General features: G+C 37.8%; 1 protein-coding gene across 2 annotated transcripts in view; it reads left to right on the top strand.

Annotated features, from left to right (window-relative positions):
• ccdc146 (coiled-coil domain containing 146) overlaps positions 1-20883 on the top strand; it is a 28520-nt gene extending 7637 nt beyond the window's left edge. The window contains exons 3-20 of one of the 2 annotated variants that reach the window (XM_052118277.1): positions 4115-4197; positions 4580-4789; positions 5782-5839; positions 7093-7269; positions 7355-7428; positions 7530-7757; positions 8525-8711; positions 10946-11038; positions 11173-11343; positions 11887-11975; positions 12200-12364; positions 12958-13182; positions 13760-13988; positions 16380-16505; positions 16624-16761; positions 17202-17450; positions 19682-19885; positions 20049-20883. In XM_052118277.1, coding sequence (XP_051974237.1) covers positions 4115-4197; positions 4580-4789; positions 5782-5839; positions 7093-7269; positions 7355-7428; positions 7530-7757; positions 8525-8711; positions 10946-11038; positions 11173-11343; positions 11887-11975; positions 12200-12364; positions 12958-13182; positions 13760-13988; positions 16380-16505; positions 16624-16761; positions 17202-17450; positions 19682-19882 — 2703 coding nt within the window. In that variant the 3' untranslated portion in view covers positions 19883-19885; positions 20049-20883. Of the gene's footprint in view, positions 1-4114; positions 4198-4579; positions 4790-5781; positions 5840-7092; positions 7270-7354; positions 7429-7529; positions 7758-8524; positions 8712-10945; positions 11039-11172; positions 11344-11886; positions 11976-12199; positions 12365-12957; positions 13183-13759; positions 13989-16379; positions 16506-16623; positions 16762-17201; positions 17451-19681; positions 19886-20043 lie in introns of both variants that reach the window. The other variant, XM_052118276.1, reaches the window with a different exon arrangement.

Raw genomic sequence — 20883 nt, 5'->3', positions numbered from 1 at the left:
AGCCACTCCTCAGTGCAAGACACATGAAAGCCTGCTTGAAATTTTCAAAAAAGCACTCTAAGGACTCTTAGTCTATGAGAAACAAGATTCTATGGTCTGATGATGTGAAGATTGAACTGTTTGGCCTCGATTCCAAGCATCATGTCTGGAGGAAACCAGGCACAGCTCATCACCTGCTCAATACCACCCCAACAGTGAAGCATGGGATAGCATCATGCTGTGGGGGTGTTTTTCAGCAGCAGGGACTGGGGGACTGGTCAGGGTTGAAAGAAAGCTGAACGCAACAAAATACAGAGAAATCCTTTGTGAAAACCAGGTCCAGAGCGCTCATGACCTCAGACTGAGCTGAAGGTTCACCTTCCAACAGGACAACGACCCTAAGTACACATGGGACAACTCTTTGAATGCCCATGAGTGGCCCAGCCAGAGCCGGGACTTTAACTCAATTGAATATCTCTGGAGAGACCTGAAAACGGCTGTCGACTGACAGATCTTGAGAGGATCTGCTCAGAAGAATGGCAGAAAACCCCCAAATTCAGGTGTGCAAAGCTTGCTGCCTCATACCCAAAAAGGCTTAAGGCTGTAATCACTGCCAAAGGTGCTTCAACTACAGGTTAAGGTTCTGGGGCCGATTATAGTTAAGAAGAAATTCCTTCTAAAGAACGTTTCGTGAATCTGGCCCCTGTATACTTGAGGTTTTTCTTTTTAATACATTTGCATTAGTATCGCATAAATGTTCTTAAGGAAAAAAAAAAAAAGTTTTTAGGATAAGTGATAAGAAGTTTGTAAGAATGTTCCAAAGTGCAATTCTTGAAAAGTTCTCAATTATTTTCTTAAGAACATATTATTTTTTCTTAAGAATAAAAAGACAGGCTTTGACATTGTCTGGTCAACCTGCTCATGGGCTTGCCTTGTCTAATAGCTTACAACAAATTCAATCCTTCAACACTGGTAAATTGTGAGGATAAACATAGGATAAAAGGAGAATTTAGTTGCTGCTAACCATTTGATAACTTTTAAATTGACATAGAGGAAAAGAAAAGAAACAAAAATATCAGACAAGAGGTTCTTGAGGAAATTGAGGAAAAAGTTCTACTTGGGAAGCTTGATGATAATAATATCTCATCGGAAAGGGTGGCGGAGGCTGTCTCCAGTGTGCACAACTCCGATAGGGAAGTTGATGGTGTGTGAAAAAGAAAGTCTCGACTTTCTAATGTTATAATTATTGTTTCTATGAACTCTAAAGATCACAGAGAGAGAGAGAGAGAGAGAGAGAGAGAGCTAGTATGTAGTGCATCCATTTGAATTAGCTTGATTAAGAAGCTTCAAAACAACATTTATTGTTTGAATTTGGTGATAACATTTACATGGTTTACATGCTGAAAATAAAAATATAATTAAACACAAATCTGTCAAAAAAACGTTTTGGTCTAAAATATTTTTTTTTTATCAGACTGAACATGAAAACCCCTTAAAATCATGAAACATCTTAGCTTTTAGAATTGAAGACAACTGTGAGGTTATCCTAACTTTAAGATGTTATTTATGACGATATTTAAGACTATTTGTTTTTGAGAATTTGAATGCTTAAGTTTTTTTCTTAAGAACAAGCTTAATAAAAAAGATAAGAACATCCTTAAGTTTATTCGGGAATACAAAATATTCGTAACTTTTTTTCTTAAGTTACAAATTAAGAAGAAAATGATAGTTAAGAAGAAATTCCTTCTAAAGAACGTTTCATGAATCTGGCCCCTGTATACTTGAGGTTTTTCTTTTTAATACATTTGCAAAGTTATCAAAATTTTGTTTTTTGCTTTGTCATTATGGGGTATGACGTTTAGATTGATGTAAAGAAAAAAAAGAATAATTTGAAGCATTTTAGCATGTGGCTGCAACATAGGGGTCTGAATACTTTCTGAATGCACTGTAGCTTCACAGTTTCTTCTTTTGTTTTCCTAATATATAGCTTTATGTACATTAAGCTGGTGCTGTGAGGTAATAATGTACATTTTGAATATACTCCATGATTCTTTTATTTCCCTCTACTCCAGATGTCTACAATGTGGTCTGTTGTGGTCCATTGTCTCACTTCAAAGCTGATCTTCCACATGTGTGCCTCATATCCAACTGTAGATTTCTGCCTTTGGTTCAGTGCAAGAAGTCTCCAAATACAATGCTTTTAAATTTTAAACTGATAACACACAAGATAGATATCAAACTATTTCTCTGGATACCACTCTTATGTTAACGATAGCCTTCCAGCAAATATAATTGTTAGAATAACTCATAAAGTCATTCTCAGGATACAGTGCCATTTGTTTCTGGAAATGTATATAAAAAAAAATAATCAATTAATGTGAAAATGTTTCTGCTCTATTTCAATAAATCCAATTGTCTTGATATTCTATATTATTTTAAATTCACCACATACTGATTAATCATAGTCTATCATAATGAGACATACTTTAGAGTAAGAGCTACATTTTTCATTTGAAGCGAATTATAGGTATAGTTAAAAAAATTATAATTCTCTTATCACTTACCTTCGTGCCATACCAAATGTGTATGACATTCTTCTGCTGAACACAAACGAAGATTTTTAGAAGAATATCTCAGCTCTGTTGGTCCATACAATGCAAGTGAATGGTGGCCAGAACTTTGAAAGTCCAAAAAGCATATAAACGCAGCATAAAAGTAATCCATATAACCAGATGTTAAATATATATTTTCAGAAGTGATATGATAGGTGTGGGTGAGAAACAGGAGAACTTTTTTCTCCCCTTTCACTTTCACATTCTTCTTTTGATTTTGGCGATTCACATTCTTTGTGCATATCGCCACCTACTGGGCAGGGAGAAGAATTTTGAGTTAAAAAGTACTTTAACCACTAGAGTTGTGTGTGTTACTTTTATGCTACCTTTATGTGCTTTTTGGACCTTCAAAGATCTGACCACCATTCATTTGCATTGTATGGACATACAGCGCTGAGATATTCTTCTAAAAAATCTTTGTGTTCAGCAGAAGAGAGAAAGTCCCACATCTGGGATGGCATGAGGGTGATTAAATGATGAGAGAATTTAACATTTTGGGTGAACTCCTTTAAAGGAATGTTCTGGGTTTAGTACAACTTAAGCTATTACAAGACAGCATTTGTAGCACAATGTTGATTTCCACAGACAATTATTTAAACTAGTACCTCGTTTATTTAAAAAAATATTTATATTAAAAAATGCAATATCATGGCAACTAGTTTACAATATAATGTTATGTAATATAACTTTACACTGTTAATATTATTAAGTCATTAGATCTAATTAAAATAATTTGAACATTTGTTTATGTCTTGTGGCTATACAGTGTGTATTTTAAAGTTTATGTACCAGCCACATTCACTTCCATTGTAAATGCCTTACTGTAACAACTTTTGCATCTTTCTTTTTTTAATAAATTACATACATTTATTTTGTGTTTTTATTTTTTTTTTTTGTAATCCACATTATGTCACAAATGCTGTCAATTGAGCTTACCTTATTTTGTGCCTGGAACATTCTTTTAACATTATTATTTAAAAAAAAAAAAGGTTTTGAAAGACACATCCTAGGACTTTAAAACAGTGACCATATTAAATGGTGATGATCAGTACTTCTTTCCCTATTACCTATTTGGCCAATATTCTGAAATTCAGAATTGACTCCAGTTCAGTTTGTGAGTTGGAACCCTACTGGTTATTGAATTGGTATTGGAATGACAGGAAGAGGAAGTTCCTAAATTGCAACATGAGATGGATCACAACCCTACACAGCAAGTATAAAATCCTTGAATCTGGAAGATTTCTGTTTAGTTTGTTAGTCTCCCCTATAAAAAAAGAGAACACGTGCTTCCCCTTTGTTGGTTGTGATAATCAGAGATGCTTATCAGAAAACTGTTCTTCAATTGTCAGACAAACAAACACTTAACGCTTAGATCTTAGCTTTCCATGCTGGAGTTCAAATACAAGCTAACATATGCCACACACATGTGGATCCGCTCTAAGATACACCTGAAATGAGTCAAATCCATGAACCTTTTTGCTTCCAAATGCATCTTTGATGATTCTTTTTATCTTTGTCCTCAGCTTTTCTCTGTTGGCAAGATCAGTGGAGCGAAAGTGGCTCATCTTAGGGCCAGTTTCAGCCTCTTGCATCAAACTCTAAAAAGGTGAGATCAACCTTGCTGTGTTACAAGTGATGCATCATATTGCCAACATGTCATTACAAAGAACAAATTAGACTTGCATAAGATTTCCTACGTATCACCATTCAACGTGAACTCACAGAATGTACTCTCTAATACCCGGTGCTAGCAATGTAAATTTTTACAAACATGACAGAACTGTAGCATTGACAGGTCTGTTTACTTGCTTAAAAACACACACACACACATACACACACACACACACACACTGACAAAATGCATTGCAATACCATGGCAATCACTCACATTTTTATTAGAAAATGTGAAATCTAGCCCTCATTACATTTGTTTCTAGTAACCTAATCCAAGATCAGCAAGTATTATAAAGGCATTGTGTATGTGACAGTTCTCAGGAGTCAGAAATGCATCTGCTGCAGGAGGCGAAAGCCTTCCGCAGTAAGCTGGAGCAGCAGAGACAGGAGCTAGAGAAGGCAGAGTTGTTTCCTGAGGTACCAGACACAGAGGTTAGCTGCATGAAACAGAATCTTCTGCACACCTACAACCAGCTAAAGGAGGCTGAAGAGAGAGATTACAACATGCAGTTCCAGCTTGAGTGGTAAGTTGGTTCTCTGCAGGCCATTAAATTACATTTTTAAGACCACACTAAAAGGTAAGAAGTTTAAAGGAGGTGTGACTCTGCTTAGGCTTTATTTGAAAACATGCAGAAAGAAGATGTTTTTGACCTATGGCTAGTTAACAGGAAATACTTCTGGATGTAGATGTTTCTTACTACAGTATATGTTATTGTTGCTTGCTCTTTGCATGGTGTGTTTAGTCCCCTTACAAAACAAAAGGTACTGAATTCTGGCAACTCTATCTCTGTCCCTCTTAACACTTGCATCCTTATCTCTGAAAGGCCTTTCTCACCTTCAAAATGCAGCATGGAAATGAGCATTGCATGCTTAGTTACGGCCCACGCTGCTACCAGAATGCAGTTGTTGACCTTTTTTTAAATGCCATTTGGTTAGGCAAGCATGCTTACTGCAGACTCCCAATAAAGCACCAGGCTTTATATACAGTATCCTCAAAAAGTGTTTGGACACTCAAATCACTTAAAAAGGATGAATGTCAGTGCATTCAGTGACACAAATAACAATCCATGTGGCATTCATTTTAAAGAAAGATTGCAGAAGCACACTTTTCAATCAAAACATTTCACAAAAAGTTTTGTTTTTAATTATAATGTTCAAAATTAAGACAAAAGTATTGTCTAAGTATTGACACTTTCTGGTTGTCGACTGATAGTAGAACATGTCCAAGGTTAAAGTAATGAACTACACATGTGGTTTTCCACATATTTTGGAAAAAATGATGACGTTATGAATCTGAAAAACAGAGTTTTCAAACTTGCACAGGTTAGTGTGGATGTGGCCTATGTGGTAACATAGTTTGAAATATTGTAATATTTCCATACACTTTGATTATTTAATTCTCAACATGCCACACTTAAGTCATGCATATTTGAGTTCCTTTTTGTATGAATTGCTTCACATTCTGATCCTGTTTCTGAACAGATTTCCTTCACAGAATTGTATTTCTCCTTTTCAGTCTCAAAGAGGAAAAGCTTTGTCTTGAGAAAGAGTATCAGGAGCAGCCTAAACCGGCCGTGAGTATTGCTGGAGCAGCGAAGCTTCCGGATTTACACATCACTGTTTTTTCCAAACAATTCATGTTGTTTCACTAGACAGACTTATATCAAAACATCAATACAAACCATTGAAAAGCTACATTAGTCAAATGTAAAAATCCTTTCATCTGAAATCCAAAAAAGTGTGTACAAAATCATGCTGTAACCTTTTACTTTCTATTTTCTGTTTAAAACTATTTAATGTTGTGGGCAATCTCATAATAAATAAATCTTATAATAAATAACCTAAAAATCATAGACATAATATAAACCCCTGACAGTAAGTAAAACACAAAATCTGACTACCAACCCTGGTGTCGCGAGTTCGAATCCAGGCTGTGCTGAGTGACTCCAGCCAGGTCTCCTAAGCAACCAAATTGGCCCGGTAGCTAGGGAGGGTAGAGTCGCATAGGGTAACCTCCTCGTGGTCATGATTAGTGGTTCTCGCTCTCAATGGGGCGCATGGATCGCGGAGAATAGCACAAGCCTCCACATGCTGTGAGTCTCCGCAGTGTCATGTATGATGAGCCACGTGATAAGATGCACGGATTGACCGTCTCAGAAGTGGAGGTATCTGAGACTTGTCCTCCATCTCCCGAATTTAGTTGAGTAACCACGCCACTGTAAGGACCTACTAAGTAGTGGGAATCGGGCATTCCAAATTGGGAGAAAAGGGGATAAAAAGTAAATAAATAAAATAATATAAAACACAAAGTCTATAGTGTATATTGTTTGTTGACACTATTGTCTGTGCTTACTTTCTATTTGTCAAGAGAAATGATTGCTGGTGGACAGCTGATGTTACTGAAATGCTATGATAATTTAGATTCTTACCATCCCTGCCATTTTCCCTTCAGACTCTGGGTTAGTTTACATTTTTCCCTTAATGGCCATGTTAAATCACGCAATATCTTGAATTGTAGTATTGTGTGGTGTAATATACACTCACTTTATGGTCAGTAACGGTATGGTCCTAACACTATGGCCCTAATAAAGTGCCAAACCTGGTCTTCTGCTGTTGTAGCCCATCCTTCTCAATTCCTAATAAAGGGCTCATTGAGTATATATATATGTAGAGCCATTTTTGTTTTTGCTTATTATCTACTGTATGGTCTCTGTATATTTGTGTTTTATGTATATTTTGGTTTACAAGCATTTTGTATATGTGTATATGGTTGTGTTTTTCCTTTTCCCGTGTTTATATGAATGCATGTATGTGTATTAACCCTCAGGAGCTGGAAGGGAGGTACATGGCCCTGAACGAGAGCTGTGAGGAGTTAAGGAAAGAGGTGGTCCAGCTCAGGCAGGAGGTGAGGACTTTATCTGAGAGCATGGAGCCTCAACAGAAACATATGGAGAAAGAACAATGTGAACTGGATGAGCTAAAATACCTTGTTGAGAACAATGAGGTATATGAGACCTATCAAACACTTTGCATCTGTCTTGTGAACTATAGTACATGGATTTCACATGTTAAACTATGTCTTTAACCAGGCTGAGCTGGCTCAGATGCTCCTTATACCTGTTCAACTAGGAAAGGAGATCGACAGGGTCACCCACAGGAAAACGTATGTAACTGGGGTGACAGGAGGTCACTGTTGCAGTGAAGTTACACAAATGACTGGCAATATTTGAAAGACAATGCATGTTCATATGTGTTATACTGTAGGGAGCAAGAGAAGCAGGTGGCAGTATTAGAGACACAACGTATGGAACACATGAAGGACCTGCAAAGGATGGAGGCAAAGTCCAAAGAGGTCATGGATGCCAAAATGGAGGTGGCCAGAGAAATAGAAAGCCACAGGTCTCAGCTGGTGGCTGCACAGACAGAGCACGATAGACTTCTCAAAGAGCTGCAAATGACAAAGGAAAAAGAGGCCATCCTTATGGACCAAAGGTTATTATCACAGAGATGGGTGATTGCCAGAGGGGAACTGGCCCCCACAGTGAGTCTGGTTTCTCCCAAGGTTATTTATCTCCATTAGCCAACATCTTATGGAGTTTTGTGTTCCTTGCCACAGTCACCTTTGTCTTGCTCACTGGGGTTATAAATACATTTATTATTTAATTACTTATTAAATAATAATCGTATTTTATCAAACTACACAACGATGACTCTAAGACATTATAGATATTACAGTTGTATCTTCTATTAATGCCTGATCTTCTGTAAAGCTGCTTTGAAATTATGTGTTGTGAAAGGCGCTATACAAATAAAAATGACTTGACTTGATACAGAATATAAGTTCTATCAGGAAGTCTCGCAGATTTGAGTAAAGTTTTCTATTACACTTATTTGATGAATATAAAACAGGAATGTAATGTCTCTCTGGCAGTCCAAAGACGTTGTACTGTGAACCATCAGATCCTGCCGGAGATAGGAGGCAGGGGTGAGGAGCCTACTCCCTTGCAGGACTGGACTCAACTGGTGGTGGTGGGGTGGTGGAGGTTGACATGTTAGCACACTGAAACAGCAATTTGATAGATTGTGAGCAGACTTATAAAGCGATGACTTACATGTGATTGGCTAGGTGTTACCTAACTAATGGTGTGATGATGTTCAGCTGCTAGTCTTCCTGCTAGAACGAAGTTGCGCTTGCATATCTGAAAAAATTTTATGAAAGTTTTTTTTTAATCTCCTGTATTGATGGCTTTGGACTACAGGGGTCTGTTGGACATTAACCTGGAGCAGATTGTGTCTGAGTGCAAGTCTCTGTATGATAAACTGGGACGGGATACCAGGGTGAAAGACAAACTTATGCGATCCCTAAAGTGGAATGAGCTACAGCTGAATCAGGCCAGAGACGCTCTCGCTCACACTCAACAGCTGCATGACAGAGCCCAGGCTCAGGTTACTCACAACACTCCTCACATATACATGAGTTTCTTATGTCTATCTACGTCCTCCTAATATTTTCTTTCAGTTAATTTATTATTCAAAAAAGATAAAGATGATAATAAGAAAAATCGTGGTTTCCCGATAACATCATAAGCCACATCTCCTTAAAATGATGTTTAGTGGGGAATTACTACAGATGTAATTTTTTCATGAAATCCTACATTTTAGAATTGCTGTGGAAATAATGTCTCTCTCATGCTATGTACGGAAATGCTGATGAATCATGGCTATTTTAAAATACAGGAAATTTGTGTTCCTAGCTTTCAGAGATTTTAGTTTAGTTTGTGCTTCTTTAAAGTAGCCACCTTTTTCTCAGATTAGAGCTCTGCGCACTCTGGCCATTCAGTCAACTAACTTCATGAGGTGTTTTTTGTTTTTTTACACAGTATTGACACAAAATGTATTGGACTTCATACTGTTGATTCAGAAGTTTACATACACTTATGTTAAAGTTATTAAAACACATTTTTTAACTACTCCACAGATTTCATATTAGCAAACTATAGCTTTGGCAAGTTGCTTAGGACATCTATTTTGTGCATGACATGAGTAAAATTGTTTCACTTTTAATTGACTATATCACAGTTCCAGTGGGTCAGAAGTGTACATACACTAAGTTAACTGTGTCTTTAATCAGCTTGGAAAATTCCCAAAAATTATGTCAAGCCTTTAGACAATTAGCCAATTAGCTTTTGATATGAGGCGTACTGAATTGGAGGTTTACCTGTGGATGTATTTTAAGGCCTACCTTCAAACTGAGTGCCTCTTTGCCTGACATCATGGGAAAATCAAAACAAATCAGCCAAGACCTCAGAATTTTTTTTTGGAATTCCACACATCTGGTTCATCCTTGGGAGCAATTTCCAAATGTATGAAGGTACCATGTTCATCTGTACAAACAATAGTATGCAAGTATAAACTCCATGGAACCATGCAGCCATCATACCGCTCAGGAATGAGATGCATTCTGTCTCCTAGAGATGAACATAGTTTGGTGCAATAAGTGCAAATCAATCCCAGAACAACAGCAAAGGACCTTGTGAAGATGTTGGAGGAAATGGGTACACAAGTACCTATATCCACAGTAAAACGAGTCCTATATCGACATAACCTGAAATGCTGCTCAGCAAGGAAGAAGCCACTGCTCCAAAACCACAAAAAGTGCTCATGGGGACAAAAATCTTATTTTTTGGAGAAATGCCCTATGGTCTAATGAAACAAAAATGTAACTGTTTGGCCATAATGTCCATCATTATGTTTGGAGGAAAAAGGGTGAGGCTTGCAAGCTGAAGAACACCATCCCAACCGTGAAGCATGGTTGTGGAAGCATGGAGGGATTGGTGCATTTCACAAAATAGATGGCATCATATGGAAAATTATGTGGATATATTGAAGCAACATCTCAAGACATCAGCAAGGTTTAGCTCAGTCATAAATGGGTCTTCCATGTGGACAATGACCCCAAGCATACCTCCAAAGTTGTGGCAAAATGGCTTAAAGACAACAAAGTCAAGGTATTGGAGTGGCCATCTCAAAGCCCTGTCCTCAATCTGAAAATGTGTGGGCAGAACTGAAAAAGCATGTGTGAGAAAGGACTTATTGTGAGAAGCTTGTGAAAGGCTACCCAAAATGTTTGACCTAAGAATTTAAAGGCAATGCTACCAAATACTTAAAGTAAACTTCAGACCCACTGGGAATGTGATGAAAGAAAGAAAGAAAAGCTGAAATAAATAATTCTCTCTACTATTATTCTGATATTTTACATTCTTAAAATAAAGTTGTGATCCTAACTGACCTAAGACAGGGAATTTTTTCTACAATTAAATGTCAAGAATTGTGAAAAACTGAGTTTAAATGTATTTGGCTAAGACTTCAACTGTATGTATGCTAGGCACCTGTTGGCTGCTTTTTATTCACTATTGACTAAGTTCATTCAAATGTACTATTTAGATTTGTCTACAAGACATGTAAAGCCTTTAAGCAAAAGCATTTAGAATAAAATGTTTTTAAGATCACGCAAAATGCAAAATCAGTCAAGTGTGTGAAAACATTTGACTGGTAGTGTATATCTCTATAAAAGCTCTGAATTATTGGTGCCTTGTTTCTTCACTTCACCAATTTCACAAACATTGGTAAATGCCTGAGATCTCTTTATTAGTTATATTTTGTTTGTTTTATTTGCATAGAGGGATTTAGTCCCTGAAGGTGACTGCCTATTGCAGAGAAGAATGGATCTGGAAAAAGAAGTGGAGAACCTAAAACACAGTTTGATTAGCAAGGTAGAAATATTACAACGAATGGCTTTCAGCTAATTTAATGTTTTAATGGTGTTGCAAGATGCAGCAAAAAAATGTAATAAAAAAAAAAAAAATTGTGTTTTCATGCATGTGTGTGTGTTTGTGTGAAAGAATAGCAGTCTATGGCAGGGCTGAAGGTCCAGCTGGCTGAAGAGTATTTGGAGCAGGAACAGGCTCTGATTAGGGAGTCGCATCACCGTAGGGACGAGCTTCATCACCTTCATCGTCTCATTCTCATCAAAGCAGACGAAAGAGAGCAGAAGAGCCACGAGGTGCTCAAAGCACAGGTTAAGCCAGTTATTTACCTCCAAATCCATATGACTTCCAATGACCATCCAATGACTGTTAATCCAAACCCATATGACTTTCTTGTGTGTAACACAAAAGGAGAATTACTATGCTGATCTTTTCCAAACAATGAAAGCATACAGGGACCAGGGTTTGTCACATTTCAAAAGGACAAAAAAAGCACCCTAAAAGTAGTCAATAAGACTTCTGCAGCCATAAGTCTTCTGTGCAGTCTTGTGCATATTCAAACATGGTGTGTTGCGATCGGTCGAGACATGCGAGAACAATGCCATTTTCCACCATTGATATCAAACCTGGCACAATGTGTCTTGAGGCAGCAGGTTTCAATATATGCGTGTGCAAATGAGATTTGAGGTCTAAGGTGGAGGGGAAGATTTTTTGTAAATGACACCTTAAATTCCGGTCTGTTCATCGTTTGGTTTTGGAACAACATGAGGGTGTATACATGATGACAGAATTTTCATTTTTGTGTGAACTGTTCCTTTAATGAGATTGACTGATGTATATGAATCTTGTTACAGCTAAAATATAAGCGTGCCAAGCATGATCTACAGGGGAAAGGACTGGTTATTCAGGAACACAAGAAACAGCATCAAGAGACTCAGTTAAGGTACTTGCTGGTGAATAGTAGTAATAAAAAACAAACAAGCTCCTTTTTTTGTGCAAAAGTTGGGCTTGAAACTCAAAATAGTCTCTTATTTCCATTTACTATGTTCTTTTTTTTAAATACATTTATTTGACCAAAAATAAGCCACTCTTTTAACTGATTCAAATTCCCTTGGTTATATGCTGTTATTCTAGTTATTTGCTCAGTTTCCTCCTTTCCATTACCAGGCTGAGTGTGTTGGCTAAGCTGTATGAAGTTACCAAAGGCGAGCGGAACAAGTACATGACCCATAACCACATCTCAAACCAGAACCTGGCTGAGGCAAAAGAGATGCTGACTAAACTGCAGGAAGATCTTAAGCTGCTGCAATCAACTGCTATCAACAAAGACAAGTATATTAATCTCTAAGAATATACTCCTTATGCAGTTGCTCTTATAGTATTTCCTTTCCTTTGTTTACCATGAAATTTGTTGGCTATCAGAATATTTTTTTAGATGGTAATAACACTGAGATCGCATCAAGAACATTTGTAGCGGGCCTGGGTAGCTCAGCAATTATTGACACTGACTACCCCCCTGGAGTCGCAAGTTCGAATCCAGGGTGTGCTGAGTGACTCCAGCCAGGTCGCTAGGGAGGGTAGAGTCACATGGGGTAACCTCTTCGTGGTCATGATTAGTGGTTCTCGCTCTCAATGGGGCATGTGGTAAGTTGTGCGTGGATCGCGGAGAGTAGCATGAGTCTCCACATGCTGAGAGTCTCCACTGTGTCAAGCACAGTGAGCCACTTGATAAGATGCACAGATTGACTATTCAGAAGTGGAGGCAATTGAGACTTGTCCTCCGCCACCCTGATTGAGGTGAGTAAATGCGCCACCACAAGGACCTAGTAAGTAGTGGGAATTGGGCATGTCAAATTGGGGAGAAAAAAAAAAGATCATGTGCAGCAGTTGTCTCAAAATTCTTTAATTTTTTGGTTGCACTCCAGGCTGCTGCAGAAGTCTCGTCTGCAACACTCTTACAGCTACAAGCTCAGAGATCGATTGAAGAATGACATCTCAAAGGTGTTCCAGGTTTTGCAGGAAATGCATCAGAAACGAGAGGAGCAGAAGCTGAATATCGGCAAGCTCACGCACACAATCAACATGCAGGAGCAAAACTTGTTGCATTTGCGCAAGAGCTACGAGGCCGCTGTTCAGGGACGCAATGAAAGGTGAGAGAGAAGGAAGGGAACACAGAACTTCCAGGAGAATTCCAATTCAGATAATGTTGCATCTGTACCAATAGGGAACACAGGAAGCATTCCTGCATTAGAAAATAAAATAAAAATAGAAATAGACAGCCCAGTGAAATGTAATACAATACAGGCATCTTGACATGGATTAAAAAAAAACTATTTAGTCATAATTTACTCACCAAATTCCAAACCCAATGAGGAATTTTAATGAATATCCGAGTCCATTTTCTCAATACTATGACAGTTGATTGTGATGTACTTTAAAGCTTAAAAAGTATAAAAAGTACCCAAAAGTATCATAAAAGTTCATTCATTGTATTACAATTGTTTTGAATTTGGTTATTTATTTATTTATTTATTGGTAAAAATCGTATTCATGCGAGAACTTGTTTGTTTTTTGCTCTAAACAAAGTTCTCGTGAGACCTACCTTGTGCATGTTTACATAGAAAAACAATTAACAAGACACATTTGCAACTGTTTTGTGTGTGTGTGTGTGTGTGTGTGTGTGTGTGTGTGTGTGTGTGTGTGTGTGTGTGTGTGTGTGTGTGGCAGGGGTGTGCAGCTTCTGGAAAGAGAGCAGGAGTTGTGTATTTTTTACAATAAGCTAAATACATTGGAGGGTCTGTTACGACATGGCAACATGATGATGCAGAACATGGAGGATGACATCAACAGCCTGATGATTCACCAGAAAGAGCAGGAAAGACAGATCAACCTGCACAGGAAACTGCTGCCCTGCAAACTGGCCCTTCAGGAAGAGAGCATTCTACTACAGATAAAGGTAACTTCATACACTATAGCACTACTCAAACCACCAATTTTTACTTATCCTGCTTAATACATGGCTACTTAATAAAAAATGGAGAGTTGAAATTTAACAAACTGTAGCATAGCTATGTTAAAAATCCATTGGCTCGAACAACGGTCAAATAAAAAGAGGTCACTGTACAAAATTTTTTTTCCACTGAATGCCGTGATTGACCAATCAGAATCAAGGGCCAAGCCAGAAACATTGAACATTTTGCAACAAATGTGCAACCTTAATCTCAGTGGGTTTGCCAACTTTTCCATCAGATTGGGAGAAGCAGCCAAGGAGACAATCTGTAACAGATGCATCATTTAAAAAATTTCACCAATGCCTTTATAATCACTAAGTAAACAGAACACTTTCTATATAATAAGGTAGCAAACTAACAGGACCCACAGATGTACTCTGAGAGATAAAAGTGAGTCAGTTTATACATCCATTAGAACAGCTAAAATAAACACTTTAATATATGATCATGTCACTGGTTCAAGTCACTACTATTAGCTGCTGCTGCTGCTGATGGCATCAGTGGATGTAGGAAATGTTTTTTCCTTTGTCTGTCATCTGCAGAAATATTGTGTGTAGGCATGGACATGTGATGCCCTCTTGTTCTAAATTTGTATTGGATGTCTCAAGATGTCCTGTATCAACCCTTGCGTAAACCCTGAACAAGCCAACAGAATCTACGTACCCTTCGTGGAATGTCATTAAACTCATCTAACAGAAACAAAGGATTAAGGTTCAGATCCCAAACATAGTCATCGCCATCGCTCCTTCTATTACTATCACATTTAAGAAGGCTTTCGTTCATCAGCTTGCAAAAACGAGAGGATTACCATTTTCCTCCAGCTCTTGGCTTATCATGACATTGTGTTTGTAATGTAGGTTCATGTTGGTGTATTGGCTCATGTATTGCTCCTTTTGCAGGTCTCTCCCATCAGTTCAAATGCTCAGAATCCACATGGACATTTAGCTCGATGTTTCAGCATTTACTTTTTTCTGAGAGGCTTGCATAAGGGTCTTTGCTTTTATGGTTAGATCAGACTCTTGATCAGTTTTTCTCTTCTGTTTCAAGTAAACATGAAAGCAAAAGTTCCCCTATTTACTTATTACTAATTCCTGGTCTCATTGTGAACAGTTCATCTCTGCACATTATTCCAAAGAAAAGAAGAAGAAGAAAAAAAAGTGACAAGTGCCATCTCCTGTCATACATCTATGCATCAATTCAAATGTGTTCACCTTTTCCTGAGACACTACTGATTTCATTTCTCCCGGAAAATGGAGCTCACACATGCTCACACATTTAACAGCACTTCCATATTTGGCCACTGGGGGCAGTGGTTTGAATTTCTGTGTCATATTACGGAAGGGGTTTTCCCAAAATCCCTAAACCAAGATCTAAATTTTCAGTTGTAACTACTACCAAAAGCTTTCAAGCACCTCCACAAAACTTGGCAAAGACTAGATGTGGGATGTCTTTTCTAACTGATTGGGATTACGGTTTTCACACACCAGATGATCAAATCTGAAAATATCTCATAGACCTACATTGACAGAATGTTCAAACAGTCCAAGACTGACTGACTCTCTGTCTGTCTGTCTATCAATCTATCATTATATATATCATTCTTTCTGACCATTGGGCCTGTAAAACCTTTGAACTACAAACCTTTCAAATTATTTTAAACTTCACACAAGGCTTCGTCAAGCCAACATCAAAGAAGAATCCAAGTTGACTTCTATTGTCCTTAAAATAATTTTACACCCTATATTTTTGGCATTTGCATACATAATTTAGCCCATTTACAAGAACCGTCCTCTTGAGTTTAAGTCAACTAAAACTAAAATCAAACTTTCATATATAACAAAACAAGAACCACTAATCACCATGTTGACGGCAGATAATTTCTCTGTTGTGACATAGCTGGGAAGCCATGCAGTGCAGTCTTTAGTGACTGAAGATTACAGTAACACATCTTCTGTCTGTCTGACGCCATCTATCCAACTTAATGATCATCAGAGGGACACAAACACACACAGTCAGTGTTCTACTAAATAATACTGTAATCAATCCAATGCACATACAGTGACAAGCATTTGCACTCTTTGTGGTGGCCTCAACCACAAAATAAGACTCTGAAAATATATCTGTAATAATGTATAAACTCTGTGCCTGAGTATTTGTGTAATGAGAGCTAAATGCTCAAAATGTTATTTAAAAATCTGCCTAAAATTGGGTGTATTTATGACATTTTCCGCAATGCCCAGATCGGCACAATTTAAAGCACACCAGATCCTCGTTCAGTTTTTAATTATTTTACTTCCTGCAGTTCTTATAGTTTGTCGGCTTTTTCTGTACTATAGCTGTCTGAGAGTAAAGACAAAGTGATAGAGCTAGAAAAGACTTTGGTCCAGGACAGAGAGGGTAAAATAAGAAAGCTGAGTGGAGAAGATCCGACTCCTGAGGAGCTCATCAACAAGATTGAACAGGTACAGAGAATAAGTTTTACGTTTTGCCCTTTTTAAAAGGATGACAGGGAGCAATTTCTTTGCTCCTGAAAATGATATTCAAGGACATATTTTGCTATCTCATGTCTGGTGTTTTTAGTTAGAGGTGCACCTGGTAGATAAAGAGGCTCAGCTCTTGGAAATGGAACTGGTGTATGAGCAGGTTACACGCCTCTCGCAGCGTATCCAAACCAAAGCTGAGAACGGTAAAGAAGACACGCTGCATCTGGCCATGAAAGTAAGCTCAGACAGTACATTCACTCTTGCACACATCAAGGCAAAATGGTTTAGATTATTTTTGCCAAGACAAATGTCTCTATCATACATGTACACACACACACACACACACACACACAATCTCTTACATGTCCCTCTTCTCTTGTAAGTCAAAACACACAAAGTAGTTATTTTGTTCACTTTTACTTCCTGTCACAACTTCTTAGACCTTGATGCCCTTCAGTCCTCATAGTCTCCAAAAAACATCAGCTGCCCACATTAATTACCCATAACAAGCTCTCTTGCTGACTAAACCTCCAACTAATGTGTCCTGTTCCTGTAAACATTGACGGACATGTAGCCAGTAGTAGTCCATTTAAAATGTGTGTGTGTGTGTGTGTGTGTGTGTGTGTGTGTGTGTGTGTGTGTGTGTGTGTGTGTGTGTGTGTGTGTGTGTTTAAGGTAAACGAGTTACAGGCCCAGATCAGAGAACGCACTCGTAAAATTATGGCAGTGGTAGCGGAACTGTCCATGCGGCAGGCGCAGTCTATGACCCTGCAGAATGAGATGAAAGAAAGGGAACTACAGCTGGACCTGTGCCATCAGCGTTTAGAGCAAGGCCTTCCTCCCTCAGACACCATAGAGCAGGAGTGGCTGCGATGTCTCCGAGATCAGAACAGACGCCAGGCTGATGCAGAGAAAAAAGCCAGGGTCAGATTCCATCAGAAAAACACATCACAAACTAAATACAATTTTATACACACTAAAGGCACAAATGACACAAATCTTACAGTAGACCTGGATGACTGGATTCAGATCCTTAAATATTAATTTATAGGTGAATCTTACATGTCCAGGTCATATTTCACTATTTCAAAAGAATTGAATTATATTTAACGTAATTTTTGAACTACAGTATTAGACTGTTAGCATTGTGACGCTATTGTCGTGACAATTAAGCATATTTTTCCCAGCAGCAAAAAAAAAAATGCCATAATTTACAAGGCACATTTTTTTTTATACATTATGGTAGTATTTGTTGCCGTACATATCTGCAGTACAGAACTGCCTAATTCTCAAAGTGGCTGGAGAATAATAGAAGTTAGTGTAGAAGAAAAAGGCAGACAAAGATTTTTTTTATATATATATTGTTAAATCCTTTAAACTCGGATTGGGGCCCATGAGAAAAAATTATTAGCAAAATATTAATAACTAAACTTTTGACCAACACAAAGTAGGTATCGTTTGAAAGCTTAGAAGCTCGGCTTTATAGTGCATTCACATACAACGCAAAGAAAATTTGAGTTTGACTGCTGGATTATAAATTTGTGTTTAAACTCATGTTCGCGTGAGTATTCCCCCATCTCTTCTGGAAAAGGACAGGAGGAGGGGCTTCTATGACTTGGTTCATAGTAAAGTACAACCAATATCTGGAATCAAGTAGACGTGCATATTTTCAGAACTTACCAGGTAGTCCAATTTCCTTGTTCACTTTCCTCCAAGCGATGTCTTTTTTGACTGGTCTCTGTACATGTATGATGTTGTGTCATACAATTCCGGGTGCCCACACACCGCTACAACAATTATTTCATCCATTTTTCCAGATTTCTTCTGCTACTATGTCAGTACATCCGGACAATCTCAATTCTGACAACGGCACAAATTTGCATCTATTCGCATCTTTGCATTGACTTTGTATGTAATGGCACAGTGAGAAATGCTGGCTTCACGTTGTATATGAATGCACCATTACAATGCATGTAGGCATTATGACTGAAAACTGAACAAGTGTTTTTGAAATTTGCAGACAAATCAGAAATGTTCTGTTTTGATTATTTTACATACGTGTTACATGTAAACAGGTGTTGCTTATATACCGTGTTTTCACTTACAAGCTTAATGCACATAACGGCATATAACAGCACATAATGTGCTATCTGGCTAAAAACATGTTAGCTTTTCTGGGTTAGATGACTTTATCGGAAATTATGGACATTGTCCAGCGTCATGGAATGCTGAACCTATCATATTAGGATTCAGATCACTGCAACCAGAGGTGGAAGTCATCCAAATATGGGTAGAGAGGATCGTTCACTCTAATTACATATGGCCACTAGGGGATGGCACAAAGTACATGACACAGACTCGATGGATCAAATGACACAGAATTAAACTAAATTAGATCTCTTTACTCATTATTTACTTGCTTTAAATAATTTATTTATTACTTACATTATTTATACCTTAAGTCATTGTTGTATTTGCAGGAATAATTTGTTTTTATTTACAATTATTATGTTTTATTTGTTTGGAGATGTTTTTTGAACACTAGGATAAATAATTTTAGCAATGCTAAAACTGATTGCTTTGTCATGTCAACACAATTTTAATTGGGTACAGCTGACTTGATTGGGGGAAAAAAATCTAGCAGATCTACCTTTTTCACACCCTAAAATATATACTTTGAAATAAAAAAAAAATAAGGGGGACATTTTTATTTTTTTCAGCAGTATCTTAGGCTGAGAGTTTCTTTAGTTTTCTTAAAAATAATACCAAGCACTTGACCCTCCTTGTTGTTTTTTCGAAGTTATATTAACTTTGGCCTTGCCACTGAAACAGGAAATCTATAAAAACAACTTCAGAGCTTAAAAGGTTACATAATTGCATTTAGTGTGGCTTGGTTGTGCTCTCGGAACAGATGTTTTCAGCTTGTTCTTGAATGCTGAGACGTTAATGAGGATTTGGGGATAATTTGGGGCTTATTCGCAGAGGTCACTCCATTTGTTGAATCTACAAATGTTAGTTGTGTCCTACTTAAACTGAAATTAGATAAATATTTAGCCACAGTACAATTAGCATCATGTCTGTGTGATGCAGATGCATCTGTTAACGTCATGCTTGTGTGATACTGATGTGTCTGTTTGTTTGTTTATGTTTGTTAGCTGGCAGATGAAGATGAGTGGAGCCAGCTTCCAAACGGTGTTTACACCACAGCTGAGCTTCGACCCAACGCTTACATACCAGCTGATGATCCTTTGCCTGTGCCCAAACACTATGGAGCCCTGGCCCCCTTCAAACCCACCGAACCTGGTGCAAATATTCGCCACATCCGCAAACCAAAGCCCAAACCTATTGAGATCTAGAGAGTGAGTCCCCCCTCTTTAAATCACCGGCAAACTGATTACACAATAAAAATATAAAAACAAAAGACCAGATGTGCTCCCATGCCTAAGAAATCTGGCCAATTTCCTCAGAACAAGTGATCTTAACACAAGATTTGTTTGTCATATGGGTCTCATTTCAGTGCAGAGCTCTTTCTCATCATTCCATTGAAGTTCTTGCTGTTAGGATGCAGGAATTCAGAGAGATTCCTTAAAATGTGCCAGAGCTGTCAAGCGGGAGAGAAGTTACACATAATGCTATGCCCTCTGGAGCCATGCAAAGCCTGAAGGATAATGAGAATAAACAACAAAGTAAAATAAAAACCATTTAATGTTCAACTCTCTCGTTTCCGTACCAATGCTTACCGTCCTGTCTAATGCTGCCGACCACTGATCTAGATACAGCTGTAGCTAAATAATGAACTTCATTAATTAAGTGCTTTTCATTCAGTATGTGTAGTAGCTCAAAGTGCTTTACAAAGAAATAAACTTTTAAAAACAGCTGCAACATGTATTGTACTGCATAACAGGCTCACCACTATAATCGCAAACATACAGAGGCAGCAACTTAATATAATCATTTCAAGAAATGCCTATTGAAAAGAATCTTCTCATTTACAGAACACAACATGAGTATAAAGAATTTGTATTTCTTGTTTATTATAAATATTTACAAATGTACCCAGTTAACTCCATCTGACATCTGCTACAAAAATCCCTTTGTTGGTGCTCTTCCATGGAATGGCATCTCTGTGTTTAAGAAAGATCAGCCAGTGCATAATTTCAGCCATATGTATTGGCATATATAACAATTGAAGTCATCTTCATCTGGGAGCCAACATTTTAAAGAATGGAGTTACAGTCAGGAAATAATCTTTGGTCCTCGGCATGATTTTGGCCATCAGTTTTTAGTACAGTATAATGTCCCTGACATTGAAGTTTCAGTGCATTATTATGTCACCTATACACACACAATGAATTAA

The sequence above is a fragment of the Xyrauchen texanus genome, chromosome 45, assembly GCF_025860055.1.
Source record: "Xyrauchen texanus isolate HMW12.3.18 chromosome 45, RBS_HiC_50CHRs, whole genome shotgun sequence".
In the NCBI taxonomy this organism is placed as follows: Eukaryota; Metazoa; Chordata; class Actinopteri; order Cypriniformes; family Catostomidae; genus Xyrauchen; species Xyrauchen texanus.
This window is presented reverse-complemented; position numbering and strand designations above follow the sequence as displayed.